The sequence below is a fragment of the Hippocampus guttulatus genome, chromosome 3 (assembly GCF_054856545.1).
Source record: "Hippocampus guttulatus isolate MCC_2025c chromosome 3, RoL_Hgut_1.0, whole genome shotgun sequence".
In the NCBI taxonomy this organism is placed as follows: Eukaryota; Metazoa; Chordata; class Actinopteri; order Syngnathiformes; family Syngnathidae; genus Hippocampus; species Hippocampus guttulatus.
Genome location: NC_141263.1, coordinates 6,562,229 through 6,583,730, shown reverse-complemented (window position 1 = coordinate 6,583,730; position 21,502 = coordinate 6,562,229). Strand labels below are relative to the sequence as shown.

At 41.5% G+C, this 21,502-nt stretch overlaps 1 protein-coding gene across 2 annotated transcripts in view; it reads left to right on the top strand.

The window, feature by feature from the left end:
• Nucleotides 1–3,063: 3,063 nt before the first annotated feature.
• Nucleotides 3,064–21,502, top strand: part of gas2b (growth arrest-specific 2b) — a 21,008-nt gene continuing 2,569 nt past the window's right edge. The window contains exons 1-7 of one of the 2 annotated variants that reach the window (XM_086106385.1): nucleotides 3,064–3,118; nucleotides 5,322–5,557; nucleotides 8,722–8,831; nucleotides 9,671–9,812; nucleotides 11,988–12,051; nucleotides 12,345–12,828; nucleotides 12,931–13,038. In XM_086106385.1, the coding sequence (XP_085962511.1) occupies nucleotides 3,117–3,118; nucleotides 5,322–5,557; nucleotides 8,722–8,831; nucleotides 9,671–9,812; nucleotides 11,988–12,051; nucleotides 12,345–12,828; nucleotides 12,931–13,038 (1,146 nt within the window). In that variant the 5' untranslated portion in view covers nucleotides 3,064–3,116. Of the gene's footprint in view, nucleotides 3,119–4,012; nucleotides 4,427–5,321; nucleotides 5,558–8,721; nucleotides 8,832–9,670; nucleotides 9,813–11,987; nucleotides 12,052–12,344; nucleotides 12,829–12,930; nucleotides 13,039–21,502 lie in introns of those variants that run through there. The other variant, XM_086106386.1, reaches the window with a different exon arrangement.

Below are 21,502 nucleotides of genomic sequence, written 5' to 3'. Positions count from 1 at the left end.
ACAGTTAACTCCATTTTGGTCGAATTCTCGCTTCGAATGTATTGTATGTAATTCCACTTGTGGGCACTAGATGGCACTAGACCCTTAATTTTAGCCAGTGTGCATTAGGAAGAGGAAGAATGAAACAGTAAGTACTGTATTGAAGCAGATGCAAGGTTTATCCATCCATCCATCTATCCATCCATTTTTCCACTTATCCTGACAAGGGTTGCGGGCGTGCTGGAGCCTATCCCGGCTGTCTTTGGGCAGTAGGCGGGTTACACTTTTAACTGGTTGCCAGCCAATTGCAGGGCACACAACCATTCGTGCTCACACTCACACCCAGGGACAATATAGAGTGTTCCATTAACCTGCCTCGCATGTTTTTGGAATGTGGGAGGAAACCGGAGTATCCGGACAAAACCCACGCAGGCACAGAGAGAACATGCAAACTCCACACAGGAAGGCCAGAGCTGGAATCGAACCCTGCAGTTCTGCACTGTGAGGTGGATGTGCTAACCAGTTGCTCACTGTGCCACCCATGATGAATATGATCCGTGTTATCATCTCTGGTCCCATTTTGTGCCTCTAATTTGTATTAGAATTTCAAAAGTATTTGAATTTGAAGAAATAGAAACAGGTGTAACTTATGAGGTGCCATTCGTTTGGTTTCCATGGCTTGCAGAAATGCACAAAATCCAAACAAAAAATATCAGTAATGAAAAGACAGACATTTTGAAAAACCTCTCAAATATATATTTTAACATTTTTCACACTCTCAATAGGTGGTTTTTGGAAATGTCAAAATGGAAGTATAATGTAAAGGTGTAATGGAAACACATTTTTCGCATTTCTGCTGCTCATGTAATCCCCGCTTCATCACGTTCGAAGGGTGAGATCCAGTACTTCAACCTGCATGCTGCTGTTGTAGGGGTTGATAGAGGACCAGCTGGGGATAGTGGGAACCGGGGTTTTCTGGGCAACCCTGACGAGCGCAATCTGGACCATCAACAAGGGCAGATCCAATGACACCAACATCGCCGCGGAGTCCTGATGCCCACTTGTGGGGTGGGGGGGGGGGGGGGTCCTCACCTGGGCAGCCAGACACTTGAGAGCAGTCGGTGCTGCAGTGAGGAAGAATTCATCCGATTGGAGTGCACTGTCCCACGGCCCCAGAGGAAGGTCGAGATCCGGGCAGTGGAGCATTGCAGAGTGCGGGGATGCAGCGGAGACTGAAATTTCCTGTCATTCCTTCACCATTGTCACATTTGCAGGCCGACCTTGAGCCTGTCACCGCGCACCACAGTGGAAGAAGTGCTCCCGGCTGCGGACCGCCATACCCTGGGGCGTGGGTCACCACGCAGGGTGAATCCCCAGTACGAATTGCACACGCCCCACCCGTTTATCTCCCAACGGATTCACAACCTGTCTCAATTCTCACCAGATTTTACAAGAACTACGAGATTTTGTGAGACGAGATGTTACAAAAATGAGAAGACAAACATGACATGCTTAAATGGAAGCACCAACAAGTAGCAATTGTACTTCATCGAAATGGAAGAAATAGTGCTTTTGTTTCGACAAAAATTTTAATGGAACCTCTATTTCTTCAAAGTATTGTTTTGGTAGACTGGTACCCGCACTCTCGGCGTAAGAATGGGCGTAACTTCATTTCTGCAAGTCTAATCTACCAAGTTTGGTTCGGTCGTCCGCGGACGTGTGTAGTGGATGCCATTCATAAATATTTATAATATTTAATATTAAAATATTTAATATTTTAAATATTTTAATAGCACCCCAGTCACTATTGGGACTGGGGGGTGAGGTGTCACACTTGGACGCATGATCGGGGTTACACCCCGATCTCCAATTGCCCATGTTACATGCATGGCCGACAACTTCATCCACAAGGGGAGATCTTGCAGTTTAACTGCCAATGTCATGCACAGACCACAGCGAGTTAATTTCTGTTTCCACAACGTCAAGCATGTTATACTCGGCCATACTCAGCCGTAGTGCGGTCGGGCCTACTTGATTTTGATGGAAATGAGGGACGCTATGAGGATTTGATGGCAAAAAACTATGTTCCATCCCACAATACCCTACAAACAGCACTTACCTTGCTCATATATTTGCATAGCACTGCCGATCTCATCTTGACCGTTGCCTATGATAACCGCAAGCAATTATCATAGGCAACATTTACATTACAAATACAAAGACTTTCTTGAGTACGCCGACACCACAGCCGTATTGGATGAGGTAAAGTGAAGAAAATTGTGAAGATGCTTCCTCCTCGGAGATGTATTATGAAGCAAAAAAACTCACTGGAATAATACGGACTTATTGCTTTTGATCGTATAATCTTATCCTAGCTCAGTTTTATGTACCATTGCCGAATTTATGGCTAATATTAAAGCCACGTACAATATTGCGGATGGGCTGACATATCACTTCGACCCGGTTCCACATGTGTCTCCTACACAATTGACAAGAAAAAGGAAAAGAGTATTTATCATCATTTTAGATCTCCCAAGAGTGTATGGCTCCCATGGTATCTTGCATGATGTGTTTTTTTAGTTGCTGACACTATTCTAACATGTCCTTTCTCACTTGCCATACAGTGAAAGCCTAAACCCGTAATATAGGAATCTAAATGTTGCCTAATGTGCCAAAAATTACCATCCGTGGTCACCAAAATATATGTTGACATCTTTTCTTATGCTCTCATCAACCTCTGAAATTAACAAAAATCTTGAGTCTTGAGAAACTCCCCCCCCATCATAATCACCCGCCCACCCCCGAGACTGCATTCCTCCATCAAGAAGACAATTAAGAGGAATGTTTGTTAATAGCTAATAAGAACATGCTTGTTGATATGATTTTAACATGATCTCATGAGGAAAAGAAGTCTGTGCTGAGATGTGTAGAATAGATGAAGTTCTGGTAGGTGTAAGATGACACCACCAGTTGCAAGTTGAAAGTGCTCGGCTGAGAGGTTCAACCCCGCCTGTGAGGGAGAGAGGCCATGACTGTCGGGCTCAAAGTCATGTGTCCACACCACGGGGAGAATTGGGAGCAAATGTGGATGACGTGAATCTTCATTGAACTCAACCTGTGATTGCTATCAGCACTTTATGTAAGTACTTCTGTTTCTCTTCTGAAATGTTTTCATAATATCTGTCAGTTAGTGGTGATGTTATTGGAAAAAAAATACAATACAATACATTCTGATTTATATCATGCTTTCACAACAGCTGCATCTGTAACAAAGCGCTAAACAAAAACAGTGAACTAAAGTAAAATAATAAACAACACAAAAACAGCAACAAAAAAGAACAAATTGAAAGGATATGTAACATGATTTAAAATTTGGGATGTACGGCAACAAGAAAATTATTATTTTTTTAAGTCATAGAAATGCAACAGCATTCATTGTACTTAGCTTCCAAAATGTAACTGCACTATGACATGTGAGAAGGTCGTGGATAAATATAAAATTTCCACAATACATGTTCAACTATATGAGTCAAATCTTTTGACCGTACATATTTTTACACAGCTATGTATGTGCAAAAGCATGCTTGAAGAAGAATTATGTTTGATGCTCCACATTTCATTATTATTAGGTGGGAATGTACTGCATGTACCGTACATGTTCTGTGTTGTTTGACCCAGTTGTACCTGCTGCTTGATGGAGATGAATAGTTGGACACAGAACAGACTGTTCTGAGGCACTTATTGTTTATTTGAGGTTTTACCTTTCAGTCAGAGGAGCAAAGGAAGAAGTTAACTTTTGCACGGTTGTGTTCCTCTGATGGTGCATACTGAAAGCCACCCGTGGAACAGTAATAGGCCATAGTCCTTCTCCATCGAGTGTTGATAACAGTTTTACTCCCTGCTGGTAGATGACTCCTCGACGGGCTTTCAGTGAATGTAAGACCAATGCAAAATGACTCAAGGCTGCTGATGTGTGATTGGACACACCATATTCAAAGGTTTCCCCCAGTTTATTCAATTGGCTGACGTGAAATTTTGCTTTGTTACTTTAACCCGGTCAGGGACAGCGGTTACTAGAGTGGGCAGCTAATCATTTTATCAGGTTATAGGGTGCGTGAAAGGGTTAAGATTCTTTTGCTGACATATTTCAATTCAGCTGGTATGTAATTGCATCTCTTTCCATTGTGGAGCTTTGACTGAAAGTGCATATAAAGGTGAGGGAATGCCACTTGAGCTCAAGTATGCGTTGTGCAAAGTAAACTGCAACAAAATCACCAGTATGTGCATGGGCATAATTTGTGTGTATGTGTGCCAGTGCCCATGTGTGTTGTCTTTCCAGACATGCACTTTTGAGTTTTCCTGGAGCATAAAGACTGCTAGTGTCTCAAACACAAGCCAGCGGGTGACCTTTGCCATCCCTTCCCAGAACAGCCATCCTGGAGTACAGGTGCGATTTTCTCACCTGGATGTTTTGTTCGAGACAGACGCTCTCATGGCTCGCTGATCAACCAATAAACCGGCATCTAACTTGGCACGATTCACCTTCCCACACCCCGCGTCTGTCCCAAGTCTGCACCTTGTGTTTACAAAAGGGCTCCTTTCACTAAGTTCATGCAACACCGCGCCAACCTACATCTTCACATTTTGTTTTCGACTGCGCACACACACACACACTGTTCAGTTAGAATTTCTTGACACCGTTCTCATGTGTGTTGTTAATTTCATCATGTAGTAATGCTGTTGAACAGTACAAGTCAACCAGGTTCTTAATGACAAAACACCGGAGGCATGTGCTATAAAAGTCTTAAAAGCAGATGTGATGCTGCTTGTAAGGGATCCTAGCATATGCATACCAGGTGTGCTTAAAATCTGATTATTCTACTTTAGATATCTAAAGTGATGTTTAAATTTTACTTAAAAGAGAGACACCCACAGACGTGGGACCCGGATGGCCTTTGACGATCATGTGTCAATAAACCTACGAACCCAGTGTGTGTGTGTTTGTCCTGATTCCGTGTGATTAGTGGCGAGTGCTCCTGTCAGACAGAGCTTGTCTCTGCATGCGGCCGAGCTTTATGATGTAGGTTTCTCTGGGATCATGACAAATGAGCCATGCACTAGCACTAGCATACTGGCTCAGCATTGCAGCTGAAGCCTTTATTCTTACATTGTATCTCAACCACTTGGAATAATTAATGTGTGCATTACGGTGAAAAATTAAAATTCACACATGTAAACATGGATAGAAGTCCAGATTATCACCAAAGTGCTCATGAGCAAGGCACTAAACTTTCCAAAGTCTCATCATGCACACCAGCATCAGTCAAAATGTTTCCTTCTAGGAATTGTCAAAGCAGAAGTATGGATGGTGAACTGGGACCAAGGAACCAGAGGTCTGAGAGTCCTCTGAGCCAGCTGACAGGGTTGGGAATGAGCTGTCTCCTCAGCCCGAAGTATCGCCACTGCGGACCTGGCCTTGCTAGTCCCCAGGAATACAACCAGTGGCTACCATACCGCCATGATGCCAGCCTTCTCTCTATGAAAGAAGACCTGGCTCTTTGGCTCAACACCATCATGGGTGAGATTAACCTTTGAACAGAGACCCTGCGAAGCCAAGGGCCTGGTCAAATGTGGACCTGGTCGACAATTTCGATAATTATTATCTACACTTGACCAGTTACAGTTTTCTCAAATGCATATTCTTTTTCTGATCTGACCAAGAGATTCATTATTTCATTGCCAATATCACTACACAAAATGTTTTAGCGTGGTTGAGGACCCAAACGCAGGTGTTCTCTCAAAATATCTAATTATAAAAATTTAAAATCAAAGACAATACTTCAGAATCAAACAAAAACTAAATGAAAGTCCAAAAGGCAAAGGAAAAAACTGTCGCGCAAAAATCTAGAACATAGATGAGTTGATTGACAGGGACCAACGCAAACGGTCCAACAGTGACTGAACGAAGGCAGGGAATTTAACACAAACAAACTGATAAGACAATGAGGAACACCTGGACCAAACGAAAGGGATGGACTGAGCTCATTCGTCAACAGAAGGAACCGGGTTGATGAGCACAGGGGGACACAATAACTTAAAAAGAGACATTGACAAAAAGACATCAGGGAAAACACAAAATTAAAATTCGAATCAAAACAAAATGCACAAACATGTCATACTAGGTGTCAGTGGAAAAACAGTTGAAGGGAAGGATTTGGGGAGTGAAGTCCAAGGAGTCATTAGAAAAATGGATCAGAAACTGACTAGGGAAAGAACCAGGAAAATCTAAGTCAGTTATCAAAAGCTAAATGAGATTCAGAAAGGAAATCAACTTAATTGGGGCCATCTTCAAAGTCTGACAAATCTGAATCTAAAAAAAACATGGGGGAGGTAAATTTGAAGGGCAGCGTGAAAAACTAGGACAAGTCAACGGGACGGGTGACAGAGACATGGAGGAAAAGAAAGAGTGTAGTAGTTGGCAGGTTGAAGGCAATGGGAAGCAGACTTCCAGCTGGCAGGGCGACGCTTTGTGCTTCCTGCCGGGTCCTTTTGTGGTCGCATCATTCTGTTATGTTTTAGCGTGGTTGAGTACCCAAATGCAAGGTAGCAGGGAGGCAAGGCTGAATGAAGCTCAAAAAGCATTTTATCCCAAAAACGCAAAATAAGGCACTTGGGGATGAACAACAGCAACAACAAAAAAAACAACATTAAAGAAAGTCCAATCAAACTCAAGCAATGACTTGACAATTACACAAAAACTCACAAAGCGACTGAAGAATGACAACTGACAGGGGCTACAAATCAAATTAAATAATCCAGTAATGACTGAAAGGAGGCAGGGAAACTAAAAACAAACAAATTGACACGACAATGAGGAGCAACTGGACAAGACACGAAGAGATGAAAGAACTGTTTGTAACCCGAATAACTTCACAAGACAAACATTGACAAAAGAGACACCAGGAGAACATGAGAAAACTAAAATCAAATCCAAACCAAGTTCACAAAAAAACAGAACCCGACACAATATCATGAAAGAAACTAGTGCTTAAAGGGATACTTGAGCAGGCTGAACATTGGCACTTACATATGAGTGTGAATGTAAAAATGCTGTTGCTGCCGAGGGAGACCAGCATCCATTCCTCTAAACCAGGGGTGTTAAACTCCGGTCCTGGAGGGCCGCTGTCCTGCATGTTTTCCAAATCTCCCTGTTGCAACACGCCTGATTCAAATGATCAGGTTCAATGTCAGGCTTCCACAGAGCTTGCTGATGATCTGTTCATTTGAATCAGGTGTGTTGCAACAGGGAGGCTTGGAAAGAAAACATGCAGGACAGCGGCCCTCCAGGGCCCGTGTTTGACGCCCCTGCTCTAAACCATTCATTCCAAACTCTGACCGAAACACTTGATGCTTTTGAGTAAGAACCACGGAAATTATTTCTGCAAATTACACTCCACTTTGCTTGGTCAAGCCCATTACTTTTGTTTTGGTGAATGTTTCAACTTTCATGAGGAAATAACACACAGCAACCAAGGTAACATTATCACTCAGCTCACGTTGACGTCATCGGGTTTACCCATTTTGGTCCCAAAAGTAGTGACTAAATCTGCTAAAAATCTATCACTACTGAGTCATTGGGGGGGGGGGGGGGGGCAAATATTCATGCAGACATAATTTTCAAGTCTTGAACTACTAAATCGGGGGTCGGCAACCCGCGGCTCCGGAGCCACATGTGGCTCGTTACCGCCCCCTAGTGGCTCCCTGGAGCTTTTTAAAAATGTTTGAAAATAGAGAAAGATGGGGGAGTGAAAATATATTTTTTGTTTCAATAGGGTTTCTGTAGGAGGACAAACATTCTTAACATTTTCAAATACTGTCAGAATGTGTCGAATAAATTTTACATTTCAACATTTCAGTCAACGAAGATTTGCATCATAGCCTGCGACACACGTTTCTATTAGCAGAGCGGGATGCCAGGCAGGTGGCTGATGTAAGAAGAAACGGCGTTTCATGTCCAATTCACCGAGGGAACTGGCAAAGAATGGCAATCTGAAGGACCAAAAGAAGCATTTTAAAACACGACACGTCAAAAGGTTTACACGCTGCAAAAGTGTGTCCCGTGCCATGTTCATCTCAAAGGCTGTTATGGCTGTTGCTCATTATGGCATGCGTGTGTAAGTGCGTGCGTGTGCGGTCACGGGTCGATCACGGGAGGCTGGTTGATCAAAAAATAGAGTTTTGGTCAAAAAAGGTTGCCCCCCCCCCCCCCCCCCCTTGCTCTACAGGATGTACTGCAGGGAAAAGAAAACGTTTAATCAGGAAGGCTCATTGTGTATTTGTAGCCAACTTAGTAATTTTGATAGTAGGCTAATATAGCTCATATAAATATGTACAGCATGTGTTGCCTTCTTTCGAAGGCTTTTAAGTTGTTGCAGCTCCAGACAACATTTGCTTTACTTTTTTTTGCTCCAATATGTCTCTTTCAACAGTTTAGGTTGCCTACCCCTGTACTAAATAAACTGTTCAGCCGACAGAGGGTTGGTTCTCTTAAGCTTATATATTTTTTACAGTTGACATCATAAGATTTATTCAGAATTATTCATTTATTGATGAATCTTGGATTGATATTTATGTTCAGAAATCACCACAAGGCTGTTCTCTTCATTTATGTATGTATTTATTGATGTATTTATTAAGTCAAGGAGTACCTGCATGACTATTTTGTGTTTGTGTTGTGCATAGGTGTGGATGTCACCGCTGACACTCTAATGGACAGACTGGACAACGGCGTTGTTCTTTGTCAACTGGCCCAGCTTCTCCAGGAAAAAATGAGCCACAGCAATAATGGAAAGGTGCTGAAACAGAACCAAATCATTATTTTGGGGATTGGTGGCTTTTATACCTCTTTTTTAATCAGTTGTTTACCAAAGCCCGCTATAGGTAGTAACCATTCTACAAAATAAAGCGTGCTGTATGGGACATAAAATGACTCAACCTATGATGCACAATTTTCTGATTTACAATAATTTCCCCCGACCATAATACATACATACGCTCAGATAAGCAAATGCTAGAATGCCTGAGAATGTCAACAGTGACACAACAACAAACAGAAAACCAGTACAGTGATCCCTCGCTATTTCGCGGTTCGTTTATCGCGGCTTCAGTGCATCGCGGATTTTTTCAAACATGTTCATAAAAAATAAAAATAAAAAAACGTGTTTTTTTTCATATACATGTAGTACAGTACTGTATATGTTGCTCTATGTGACTCGCAGTTGTTTGACTGACTTTCGCAGCTTCTCGCGGAGTGTTTGCGGACTTTTTGCAGACTTAAAAAAAAAATTATATATATATATATATATATGTTTACTGTATTTTGTTATTCATAAACTAACCTAACTTATACATGTTTAAATCTATGAGTATACAGCATTAATTACTTCAAAATTTACTTCGACATGCATGTATACCATTAAATTTGGCCTTATAAATATTATGTGCATGTACCTACAGTATATGGAGGCGGGGGAGGGGGGGTGTTCGCTACTTAGCGGATTTTGGTCCCCATTAACCGCGATAAATGAGGCATTACTGTACAACTACAAAAACAAGATGATCCCTCAACATTAAAACCGCTTAGTTGAATGTGGGTGTTCTCCTTACATCATTTGGTGTGTGCCTCATGCAGGCCTTCACCAGAAGAGTGATCCATTGGCGAGCCGATGCAACTTCAGGATCTTTTTTTGCCAGAGACAACACGGCTAACTTCCTCTACTGGTGCCGCAAGATTGGCATTGACAAGGCCCACCTTTTCGAATCTGAGGATTTAGGTGAGCTCGTGGTGTACTTTGTGTTTGTCAATACAATATTCCAGGTTTGATTCTTGGTTTTCCGCCACAATTATCTTTGAACAAGCCAATTCCAAATTTGTGCTTGGTTAATATTTTTGAGGCTATTCATAAAATGTTATTAATAATCACTGAAAACATGCTGTGTACCCACTTGCTGGGTAGCTATGGATATTTCGCAGATTGGGTTACTTTCACCCAAGGTTGAGATCAATTTAATGTAATTCATAGAAAACGTCAATGGCGCCCGTATGGCTCAGGGGTAACACTGCTGACTTTGGACACGTGGATCCATTGTCAAAGTTGTGCCAAACGTATGTGAATGACTTGGTGTGGCAAGCCCTGAGAGGGGAAAGTTGCTTCTTCTTCAGAAAACCATGGTGTGGAAATGAGTATTATTTTTCATCACAGTTGTACTGATTGCCTCGGAACCAATTTCCTGGGATCTTTAGCTTGTTTGTGTGGGTAGTTTTTACAACCCTTGTTGGATTCAAATATTGAGCCAACATGCAGGGTCAAATCTTTCACCCCATGGGCCAGTAGTTGTAATCTGGATCAAAATGATGCGGATTTGGGAATCCCATTATTTGCTCTCCAGGATCTTTTTAATTGTATTCCCTTTTTGCAAAGCAACATTGGAATGGATCACCCTGCTCCACATACACCGTTTTGAAGATTACCAAATCCGTGTGAGCAGTGCTCTGAACGGGACAACATATCACAATGTGGATTACCAGCAACAGACGAGCCAGCAAAGACAAATTACAAAACACAAAAATAACATAAATGTCCGTTTTTATTGATGAATTTATTTATGAACACTCATCTGAGCGACAATAATTCAAAAATAGGCAGAAAAATATAAGTGTGGATATTTTCAAGAACTCTTAAAATTCAAATAAAGGCTACCTGTCCCATAGTTAATATCAAGAATGTTGTGCCTTTGATGTTATTAATATACAACTTTAATTGGTAGCCTATACCTACTTCATTATTGTGAAGAACAGGTGACGAAATCAAGTGCATAGTATAAATTAAAATGCATACACAAAACACAACTTGACCAATTTGAAATTTTAGCATCATTTTTTTCCTGAAATCCTACCCTTATTTGCAATCACGATACTGTAGTCTTGTTTATGTTGTTGTTGTTTGCTTGTTTTTCCATTGAATTCATCCAGATCCTACTGAAATGTTTTGAGTAACACAAACTGAAGGTTTGGATTGCATGAGCAAACTTGATTTCAGAATGCTTCTTTCCCTTTTGTTCAACCCATTTTCAAGATTTGATCCATTCCAATCACCAAAATCCAGTCATAGGACTTTAAAGCAACTGGTCTCATGCACCGAGTGTAAATAACCCAGCATTGGGTCCGTCTTGTTTGTATCCAGTGCTGCTATTTCGCCAAAATTTGGGATACTTTTAACCCAGCAATTTGTGTATACGTGGGTGGTGCTGCTCTCTGACTTTGATTGAATGCCTTTCTTGTCTCACATCGACATCCCCATCCATGGTGGCAAATTTGGAACGACGACAGTGATCATTTGCTTGCTAAAACCTTTATGTGACTAGCCAAATAGTGGGTTGGGGAAGTAGTGATACAGTGACAGGCACTACTTTGCTAACTTAGTGAGTCCCATTGTACTCATTAACTCATATGATGATTTCTTTGCCTTCGCCTTGTATCCTATTCCTGCTGCGGATGTTCTGCTATCATATCAAAAAAAAGGTCTTGCCACGGTTTTGACCTTACACATCATTCTTTTCCTGTAACCGAGATCAATGAGATTGTTTTCAACAGTAGATTTGGTTGAGTGTAGCAGGGTACATGTTGTGCAACTGCCTTCTTTGTAATGCTGTCGGCATTGTTGGCTTCAGACAGGCACTTTGTTTGATGTGAAAGTAGTATACCGGTGGAAAGAGATGAAGCATTCATGCCCTCATGTCCTCAGATGCACATTCAAAGGCCACAGGAATTCCTGGTCTGCCTCAAAGATAGAGATGAACAGTAGAGATAGATAGAGCACTTCCCAAAATATGCCCCCTTTGCCGTATCTCAGATTTTTTTGTCAAAGCTTCATTATATTGATTCTATTTGTATCGCTCTTGCTATCTCTTTCCTCTTTGTTTGTGTTTTGTACATGTGCTGTGTGTAGTCCTCCATAAGCAACCCCGGGAAGTGTGCCTGTGCCTGATGGCGCTGGGACGCATGGCCGCCAGGTAACTAGCTGCGTTAACTGTATGAAGTGCTCCAGCCAGAAGCAATGAATGAAAGTGTGAAAAGAGGCAGTGTAATTGGTGAATAATCAAATCAGGCAAACATAAGGCAGAATCTTTCAATTACTTCGAAATTTGCTTTGCAGCTTCCTGTTTAAGCTCTTCATTCATTATTATTTTCATTATTATCTATGTTCGATGACATAGCTGTAAAAAAGGAGCAACATTCATTTGTTCTATTTCTAATTGCTCTTTTGAATGACCTCATAATGATTGATATCTTTTTGCCTTTTCAGGTATGGCGTTGAGCCTCCAGGCCTGGTGAAGTTAGAGAGAGAGACAGAGAGGGAAGAAGGAGAGAGTACCTCTCCATTGTCCACGCTACCCTTCTCCTTTTTTCCAACCCCGGAGCTTTGCTCACAATCGCATTCAAGCAAGTCCCCGACCCCACCCCCTCCCTCTCCACCAATGCCCCTCACTCCAAGCTCCATCTGTCTCTCTGAAGCACACATCTCACCCTTCGCGTCTGATCTTCCATCAGCCACTGCGGACCCAATGCCCACGTGTTTCCTGCAGTCCTTCCTCTCAGCTCCCAAACGCTGCACAACCACAGCTTCAACACAAACGCCTTTGTCCTCCACTGGCACATCTGCAGCCTCCAAAGGCCAAACGCAAGTGGCCATTGCGGCAAGACCCCCAACACCTTGCCACCTGAACCGTCACTCCAGCAAATCCACTATCCGACAGAGCACCAGCACCAGCAACATTTTGGATGACACTGTACGCCTCATTCGTGGAATGTATTATTTGAGATTGCAAACATTGTGAATGTTGCATGTCTGCAGTACATTAACACCCTGTGTCTGTCTAACCTCTTATCAGGTGAGAAACATTATTGAAAATCCACCCTGCAGCTGTCCAAATAGGTTCCCTGTTGAAAAGCAGCCAAGAAACTGCTATCGTGTGGGGGAAAAAGTTCTTTATATACGGGTAAGTATTGCATGGCTACACCTCAGTTTTTTTCCCCCTGTAGTATATCTTTACCCACTTATGCACTACTCACAAGTTACGGTCAGTGAGTAATGCAGAACACCTACCAACAGCTAATCTAATTAGAATTTCTTAATGTTTCGTAATGTTCACTTGCCTGCATCTGTTTTTTTTTTTGGGGTGTTTGTTTTTTCAAATCAATATCGCAACGTGTCCCTGACTCTTTGTGAACCTTTTGAACACACTGTCGTTAACGATCCAGATATATAGCACTTTCTGCATCCTTTATCTTGCAATTACGGAGAACATAAATAGTGAAAAAAAAAAACAACACAATATAACAACATACAACTGTCCCACATACATCATCTGGTGCAGTTCTGAATTAATATTGATAGAAAATTATATACTCTTTATTAGAGCTTGTTCATGTTGACGAGCGCGTACCAAATAAACTTAAATCATTTACTTATTGTACTTTTCCCCAAAAAGGTGAGCAAAATGGTAAATGGTAAATAGAGTGCACTAAGGCAGCCCTTTATCTACAGCACAGGTGTCAAATTCAAGGCCCGGGGGCCAGATATGGCCCGCCACATCATTTTATGTGGCCCGCGAAAACAAATCAAACATATCAACTTCTACCATGATCGCTAAAATCTGGACCAAAAGTTCAACTTCTCATATCTAATAAATCTGAGAGATATTGTAAGCATTTTCTTCTTCCCAAACCCCTCATTACAGGAACTTAAACAATCGTCGAATCAACCATTATTCTTGACTTCTTTAAATGCTTTCGCAGTCATAATGGCCCTCCAAGGAAAACGGTCACTTCAATGTGGCCCGCGGCAAAAATGAGTTTAACATCCCTGATCTACAGCATATGCTGTCCAAAGCACTTGACAAACCCTCATCCATTCACTTATTTTAAGTCAAGTCAAGTCAACTGTATTTATAGAGCACTTTCAAACAGCCATCGCTGCATACAAAGTGCTGTACATGGAGCAATTTAACATGCACAATAAACAGTAAGACAAATCGGTAATAAAGGCGGTAGAAAGCACCAAACAGAACAACCAAGAACAAATCTAAGTCGTGCCGAGTCGAATGCCAAAGAATACAAGTGAGTTTTGAGGAGGGTTTTGAAGATGGGCAGCGAGGAGGCTTGCCGAATGTTCAGTGGGAGGTCATTCCAGAGAGAGGGACCAGCAACAGAAAAGGCTCGATCCCCTCTGAGCCTCAGTTTAGTTCTTGGTACTTCTAATAATGTCTGGTCCACAGACCTGAGGCGCCGGGCAGGTGTGTAGGGGCGGATGAGCTCAGAGAGGTAAGGTGGCGCTAGATTATTCAGAGATTTGAAAACAAATAAGAGGATCTTGAAAATAACTCTAAAATGTATGGGGAGCCAGTGAAGGGATGCCAGAGTAGGAGTTATGTGCTCCCTCTTACGAGTACCAATCAAGAGGCGAGCAGCGGCGTTCTGGACCAGCTGAAGGCGCTTAATGGAGGACTGGCGGACTCCAAAGTAAAGGGCATTGCAGTAATCGAGCCGGGATGTGACAAAGGCATGAATTACTGTCTCAAAGTGTTCATGTGAGAGGAGAGGTTTTATTTTGGCCAGCTGTCTAAGGTGAAAGAAGCTGGATTTGACAACGGCAACAATTTGCCGATCAAGTTTGAAATCACTGTCCAGTTTAAGGCCCAAGTTTGAGACTGTTGACTTAAGATAAGGAGGCAGGGGGCCCAAGTCTACAGGATGGGACGTTTAAGACATCTATATCTCCTGAACTGGAGTGTACACCAGTGCGTTGCTGTAGTAGCGTCATCCGACGCAAAGGTTTTCCTTTTTAGTTTATAATAGCTTACTTCAACTTCCAGGATCTCTTGTCTTACCCTGGCCAGTGGTAGATTCCAGGATATACTTCTTGCTGAAGTAATAAACACAAAAGCATGAGTACACTGCCAAGCTGTGCTTTATTAACTCACTGCTTACCAGTTGAAATGAATGCTCATTAGCCGGCCAAATATTCCTACGCACACGTAATGTTTGCTGAATGCAATGTGGACCTAACTTTTGACGCATTTGCACTCCCCACGTGTGGAAACGTGAGCGCCATGCCGCCATTCACAAACACCATCACAGAGGTAAGCTTTAGGATAAGTATTCATCAAGATGAGTTATTTAACACTCGGTATGGGTAAAGTAATCTGTGAAGTGCTTCATTTAATGCTAAAAATAATGTTGATACAGTGGAATTGATGGCTTGGCTACTCTCAGGAAAGGTGTTCTTCGTTGAGCCGCAATTAATTTGTAGTCTGAAGAACAAGGTGGCGTTCATTGGATATGGCGAGTTGAGCTACAGTACATTCATGAAGGCCTCCCCTGTAGCACCATTGCTTCTGGCAATTTTTTTTTTCTCAATACAACACTGGATTCAAACAGGAGCTCAGAACATTCAGATTTTACCCATATTATCCCCATTGAAATCTTCAAAAATCAACATATAATTAATCCTTGATTGTTAAGGTCACAAGTAGTTCCATTAATTTGACATCCATGCAGGCAGTGTATGTTCAGTTAGGGGATTGGTTGCCAGCCAATCATAAGGCATGTTTAGACAAACAATCACATTCACACCATCACAAAGTGAGGATGTAGTGTGAGTTAATATGGTAATTTGATGACCCAATTTTATCCTTCATCCACAAGTAAAATATACACAGTGCCATTATTATCACTCATTTAAAAGCATGACATTCATTATTCAATGTTTTCAACATTTGCTTTGTAACAACAATGCTGTGTTTTATTATGTTTCTTCAAAACAAAGTGAAATCAGGAGGCGCGGCCGAAGACGAAAGTGCTTGTTTTGAAGGACAGCCAGTAGAGATGCTCGTGATAGACCTGGTATTGGAAATAATGTTCCTGTTGGTTGTATGGTGAACAATGCGACACGTTTTTAACAGAACAACAATTGAAGTGAATTGTGTTCAAAAGTCAAATTCATCTGAACGTGTCAAATTGGTATTTTCAAAAATATTTCATATTTTGCACTGTGCAATCTACTGTACAATTTAGACTGATCAACACATTCCATTTATATTAAGGGCTCACACAATCACTTGCCTTAAGACCCAATGTTGGGATGTTTGTATTTATGCTGTGTCTACATTTGTAAATGTGTATTGCATATATAATTCAACTTTAATTTGTAATTTTGTTTTGTTGTAAGTGGTCACCAATGCGTACAACTGATTTTAGATTTATACTCATTGCCTGACCACCGTCAAGTCATAAACTAGACTAGGTGAGAGGCTAATAATGTAAAACGTTGAAGTATATTAAATGAAAGCACACCATTTGAATGTCATTCTATGCCAAACATTTTGTAGACGAATATAAAATGGCTCACCCCAAAGTATCTCTTGATACTTCGTGTGGGCATAATATGATTTAGAAAAGGTCATTAATCCGTCGCTGTCTCAGCAAGTTGAATCAACCTTTTTTTGCCATTATGTAGGATGGAGATGTTGGTGCCTTTCAGCCTCCGTGAGTCATTCACCACCTGTATGTTTCAATACAAAGGCTCAAGGAAAGGCCTTCTGGGAGTCAGGGTTGCTTGGCAACGAATGGTCTGGATAAGACTGGGCTGACAACGATTTTATTCAATACACAGACCTTCAACTAAGAGTTCAAATCTGAGGGGAAAAGAAACGTGCCTCTTTCAGGTAGATTTGACAAAGATAAGGCTGTTGTGTGCAGTTCAAATGGCAGCCCCTTTGGGACTCGGCGGCCTTCCATGTGGGAAGGCGTCTCATTGTGTACTGGATGATTTATTTCATTCTTGCTCGGATCCATCAACCAATAAAAATATGACTGCCTCCAACCTCGCATGTAAATGACAAGCATGGGGTGGGGGAGGGAGTTTTATTTTGTAAAAATCTTAGTAGGAGGTAAATACATATAAAGATGCTGATGCTTATGCACCACGCATGTGTGTGCATGATCTCGTTAGTTTACTGCAATGGTAGCCTTCATTATTGTTGCAATACTGGAACAATAATGAAAAAAAAAGTTTGCTTTTTTTCCTTTAATTTTTTTCTGACCATGTTTTTTCATAGCAGTAGAATGTTTTGAATCAGATTACAGAATTCCTGTTCTATGAAGGGTGAAATGGGTGATGTCTAAGTGCAAACCATTTTCATTGATGCATCCGTTTTCTATACTGCTTGTCCTCATTTGGGTTGCGGCCTACCCGCATACTTTTGGGTGAAAGGCAGGGTACACCCTGGATAGGCGCCAGCTACCGGTAATCACAGACCACATCAAGACAAGAAACCATTTCCCCTCACATTCACACCTTTGGACTATTAGGAGTCTTCAATGATCCACACATGCATGTTTTTGGAATGTGGGAGGTAGCTGTAATACATGCAGAAACCCAATGCAAGCATGGGGAGTACATGCAAACTCCACACAGGGAGGCCAGAGCCCAAATTTGAACCTCTGTTCTGTTATCGCTACATGTTGGATACCCTGGATATGTTAATGCACATCAACAGCAAGCCAAACTCAATCTTCATTCGCCAGGAAACTGAGCGTCTTGCTCCTTTATTACGGTCGTCTTTCTGCAGCAAGTTTCTCTCTGACTGAACACGGAATCTGCTAGCCATAATATATTGCAATTACTGACGACGTTTTCAGATTGGGCTCGAGCTAAACAAATGCTGACTGGTAGAAATTATTTTAGCATGGAATAACGCATGAATTATGACTTTTTTTAAATCAGGAAATGTTTCAAATGATGATATACCTCTGAAACTTTTACTGTGGGCAGAATAAACTCCATTCAGGAACTATATGGCGAATGTGTTAAACACTTGTCAAATCAGGTTAACACCACATTCAAAACATAAAATTATACATAAATAAGAATGTAAAGAGGTGACATACACATGAAAAGCCTATCCCAAAGTGTAACACCATCAGTATAGAAGTCAAGCAGTGGTGGGAGGAGGGCCTGAATCAAATTCTGCTTAGGCCCCGCCTCACTCACGCGTACAACAAGTGGCTCATTGGTCACTAGTTGAAAACCAATTAGTGCTTTGTTAATCTGATTGAAAGTCCTATTGACCAAGCACACTTTTAATTGGTAATCAATGCTGTCAGCCTCAGTTGGTTGAAAATAAGAGATAAGGCTAATGGCACAAGTCCGACTGAGTCTTTGGTGTCTCACGGTGAATGTGTAGAAGTAAGTGAAATTGAACATTGTCAATCCAGCCCAATGTCACTCAATTCCTAAAATTAAATAGCACTTTTACTTGTGCATGATCACAGATAACAGATTTTTTTTTTTTTATAATGCAATATACTTTTTTCATTATTTGTTGCAGGCCATCCACACCAAACACATCCAGGCATACTCCATGTTTGCTTAATTAATTGAGCTAGAGTTCTGTCCTTATCTTTTATTTCTTTCATGCTTTAGCCATTTAAATATTTCCGAAAAGTTATTCAAACAACTGTACATTAGCATAGTAAAATTAAATAGACGAGGTCTTTAACATGATATTTTGATGTTAAAGTTTTTCTATCCACTAGTCATGTAGCACCTCAACCCTGTGCCCTCAGTCGGCATTGAGCCATAATTCCTCAACTGTAGACATGATTTGCACTGGCTTTTCCTCAGCTTTTGACAACACAAACACGCTGCGGCTGGACTGCGGCCGCCCATTGACCCCCGACTCCATCTGTCACCTTGTGTCACACAGCTGTCATCATTTGTGGAAAGAAACTTACCATAAACCTCAATGACCATCCACCATTATGACGCCCTAGATGTGGACACACCTTTGGAACAAGCGCAAATTATTGATTTGCAAGACAACGTCATTAGCAACGTGTTTAATCGAACACCTTGTTAATGAGCAACTGAGCGTGACGGCCCCTCCTCATATGTAAACGTTCAGCCCTCCGCCCTCCCCATCCAGCCCATTTCCTTGGAGGGGACTATTCAATCATGGTGGCCATGAAGTGCTCAGCCATTCTCTGGTGATGAAAAAGAGGAAAGCTTTCCTTTTTTTTTCCTCTGTGCCCAATTAGGCTCTGTGTAGCCAGGACACAATCTGAGTGTGTCATTGACAGGAAAGACATGCACAAGATCATGCCACATCCATTCTTTGTTCAACACATTTGCTCATAAGATAAACCTAAGGACGGAGGAAAGTCTTTCGAGCAGTATCACGTTTTACATTTTGGTCTGAGCATAATTACAGAAATGACCTCATCTCTTTCTCTCTTTATGCTTGAGTGACGTGTGGTGTGGAATGATCTCACACACACACACACACATATATGTGTGTGTGTGTGTGTGTGTGTGTAAAGCTTTGTTGCATGGTCGACAACACGGTTTAATTTTACAAATTATTAGATATGATAATGGTGTAGGTGAAACAATAAACATCTATTCAACTATGATCCACACAGATTAGCTTGGCTGTTATACACTCTTTGCAACAATTTGATCAGACTCTCTCGAGATGAGAGGCGAAGGCCGTCAGTGTTCTAAAACTAAATATCACCTCGAGGAGAACTCGATTTTCACATTTCACATCAGCTCCAAGGCCACAATTGTCACCCTCAAGGTGGCACTGAAGGAAAACTTCAAAATTCGAAGTCCTGTTTTATTTTCACGTGATGATTTGTCCATTCATGATGAGATGCCCGCCAATGGATCATTTCTATGACTGTAAATGTTATTAAGATAAGATAAGATAACCTTTATTTTTCCCACATTGGGGACATTTGCAGTCTACAGCAGCAAAACTCGGGCGGGGGGGGGGGGGGGGGGGGGGTAGAGAAGGAAAAAAAATGAGGGGCCCAGACTCCTACTGGCAGTTGTTTCAACCCTATTTTGTCACGTGAGGCCCGCATTAATTTTTCAGCAGGATAAGATGAGTCAGTGGGCCGAACAGGGAGGACTCTGGGGAATGCAGAAGATGCTTTATGGGATGCAGTCATAGCAGACTGTGTAGGGGGATGTGTAGGGGGAAGGGGCTTTATTGCTGACTCACAAGTAAAGATTAAGATTAAGATATCCTTTATTTGTCCCGCAATGGGGAAATTACAAAGATGCCTGTGTGAAAATTCGAAAGATATCCGCCCTCCCCAAACAAATCATTTTTTTTCTTCTCAGGTCACATCTGTTAATAAATCAGTTACAGTTAAAAAAAAAAAGTGAATCATATTACATCCAGATAATTATAGATTCAGAAGAAACATTGTTTGGTCACAGAAATTCACAAACGCTGCGCTGGCTTGCCCATTGGGCAACATAGCCAAATGCTAAGAGCATCATGACCTCCAGGGGCCGCCACAAAATCAGGGGAAAAAAATACTGTATACTGCAATAGGGCCTCCAGGGGAAGTCAAATTGTTTTCCCTTTTCGAGCAGCTTTCGTTAACCTCGGTGGAAAACGACATCTGGTCAAGGAGATATCTCAATAGGTGTTTCCTTTAGAATATAGGAAAAGACAGCACTGATAAAAAATGAGTTTGAGTCCACGTTTACAAACTGATCCCCATCACAAGAGTCTGGAGCATGAAAATGATTTTTTCCTCTCCAACGATTGCCAACATGTGTGCTTGCTGTATTTATTTCAGTCAGGTTGCCGCCACTTGTGAAGCGAATTCAAAGAATTCAAACAACCTTTCGTCCATGTATGTCTTGGATCATCTCAGTCAGACAGGAGAGAAAAGGAAAGCTGCTTGCTTTAAACTTGAAGGTGAAGACTTGAAACTTATTTGCGACTTGCATATTGTGACGCACCTCCAATTCAGTTCATTCACATGAGTTTATTCAGGTAAACAAGCATCTACAACTGCACACGCAAATCATCGCCGAGGTATCCCAAATTATATCGGACAAGAAGTGAAAAGTGATGTTCAAATAATCCACTCCAGGAAACGAAAGCCAATGTAACAAATGGGTCATTGCAACTTTCGCTGTCTTACAGGAAGTCACGCCCATAATTGTTTCTACATCAGAGCTCCCAAGAACAAAGTGGATATGTAATATCATGATGAGGCTACCACACTTATTTATTTATTTATTAGTATTTTTTACATGGTTTTAGTTATAAGGGCCTTAACCACAATGAGTTTGACAACAGTGCTTCCCACATTATGGTTTACATCAGGGGTGTCAAACATGTTTTGGTCGCGGGCCACATTGTAGTTACGGTTTGCCTTGGAGGGCCGTTATGAATTTTGGGAAACCATACAAATGTTTAATCACCTCCACTTATTAAATACGCAGCGCACAACAAATTGATGAAGAACTAGTTTTAAAATCAGAAGTCAAGAATAATAACTGTTATTGTGGATTACATATGACAATTTGAAATGTTGGTTCAGACTTTAGCAAGCATCATAGAACTTGACATGCTTGATTTGCTTTTGCGGGCC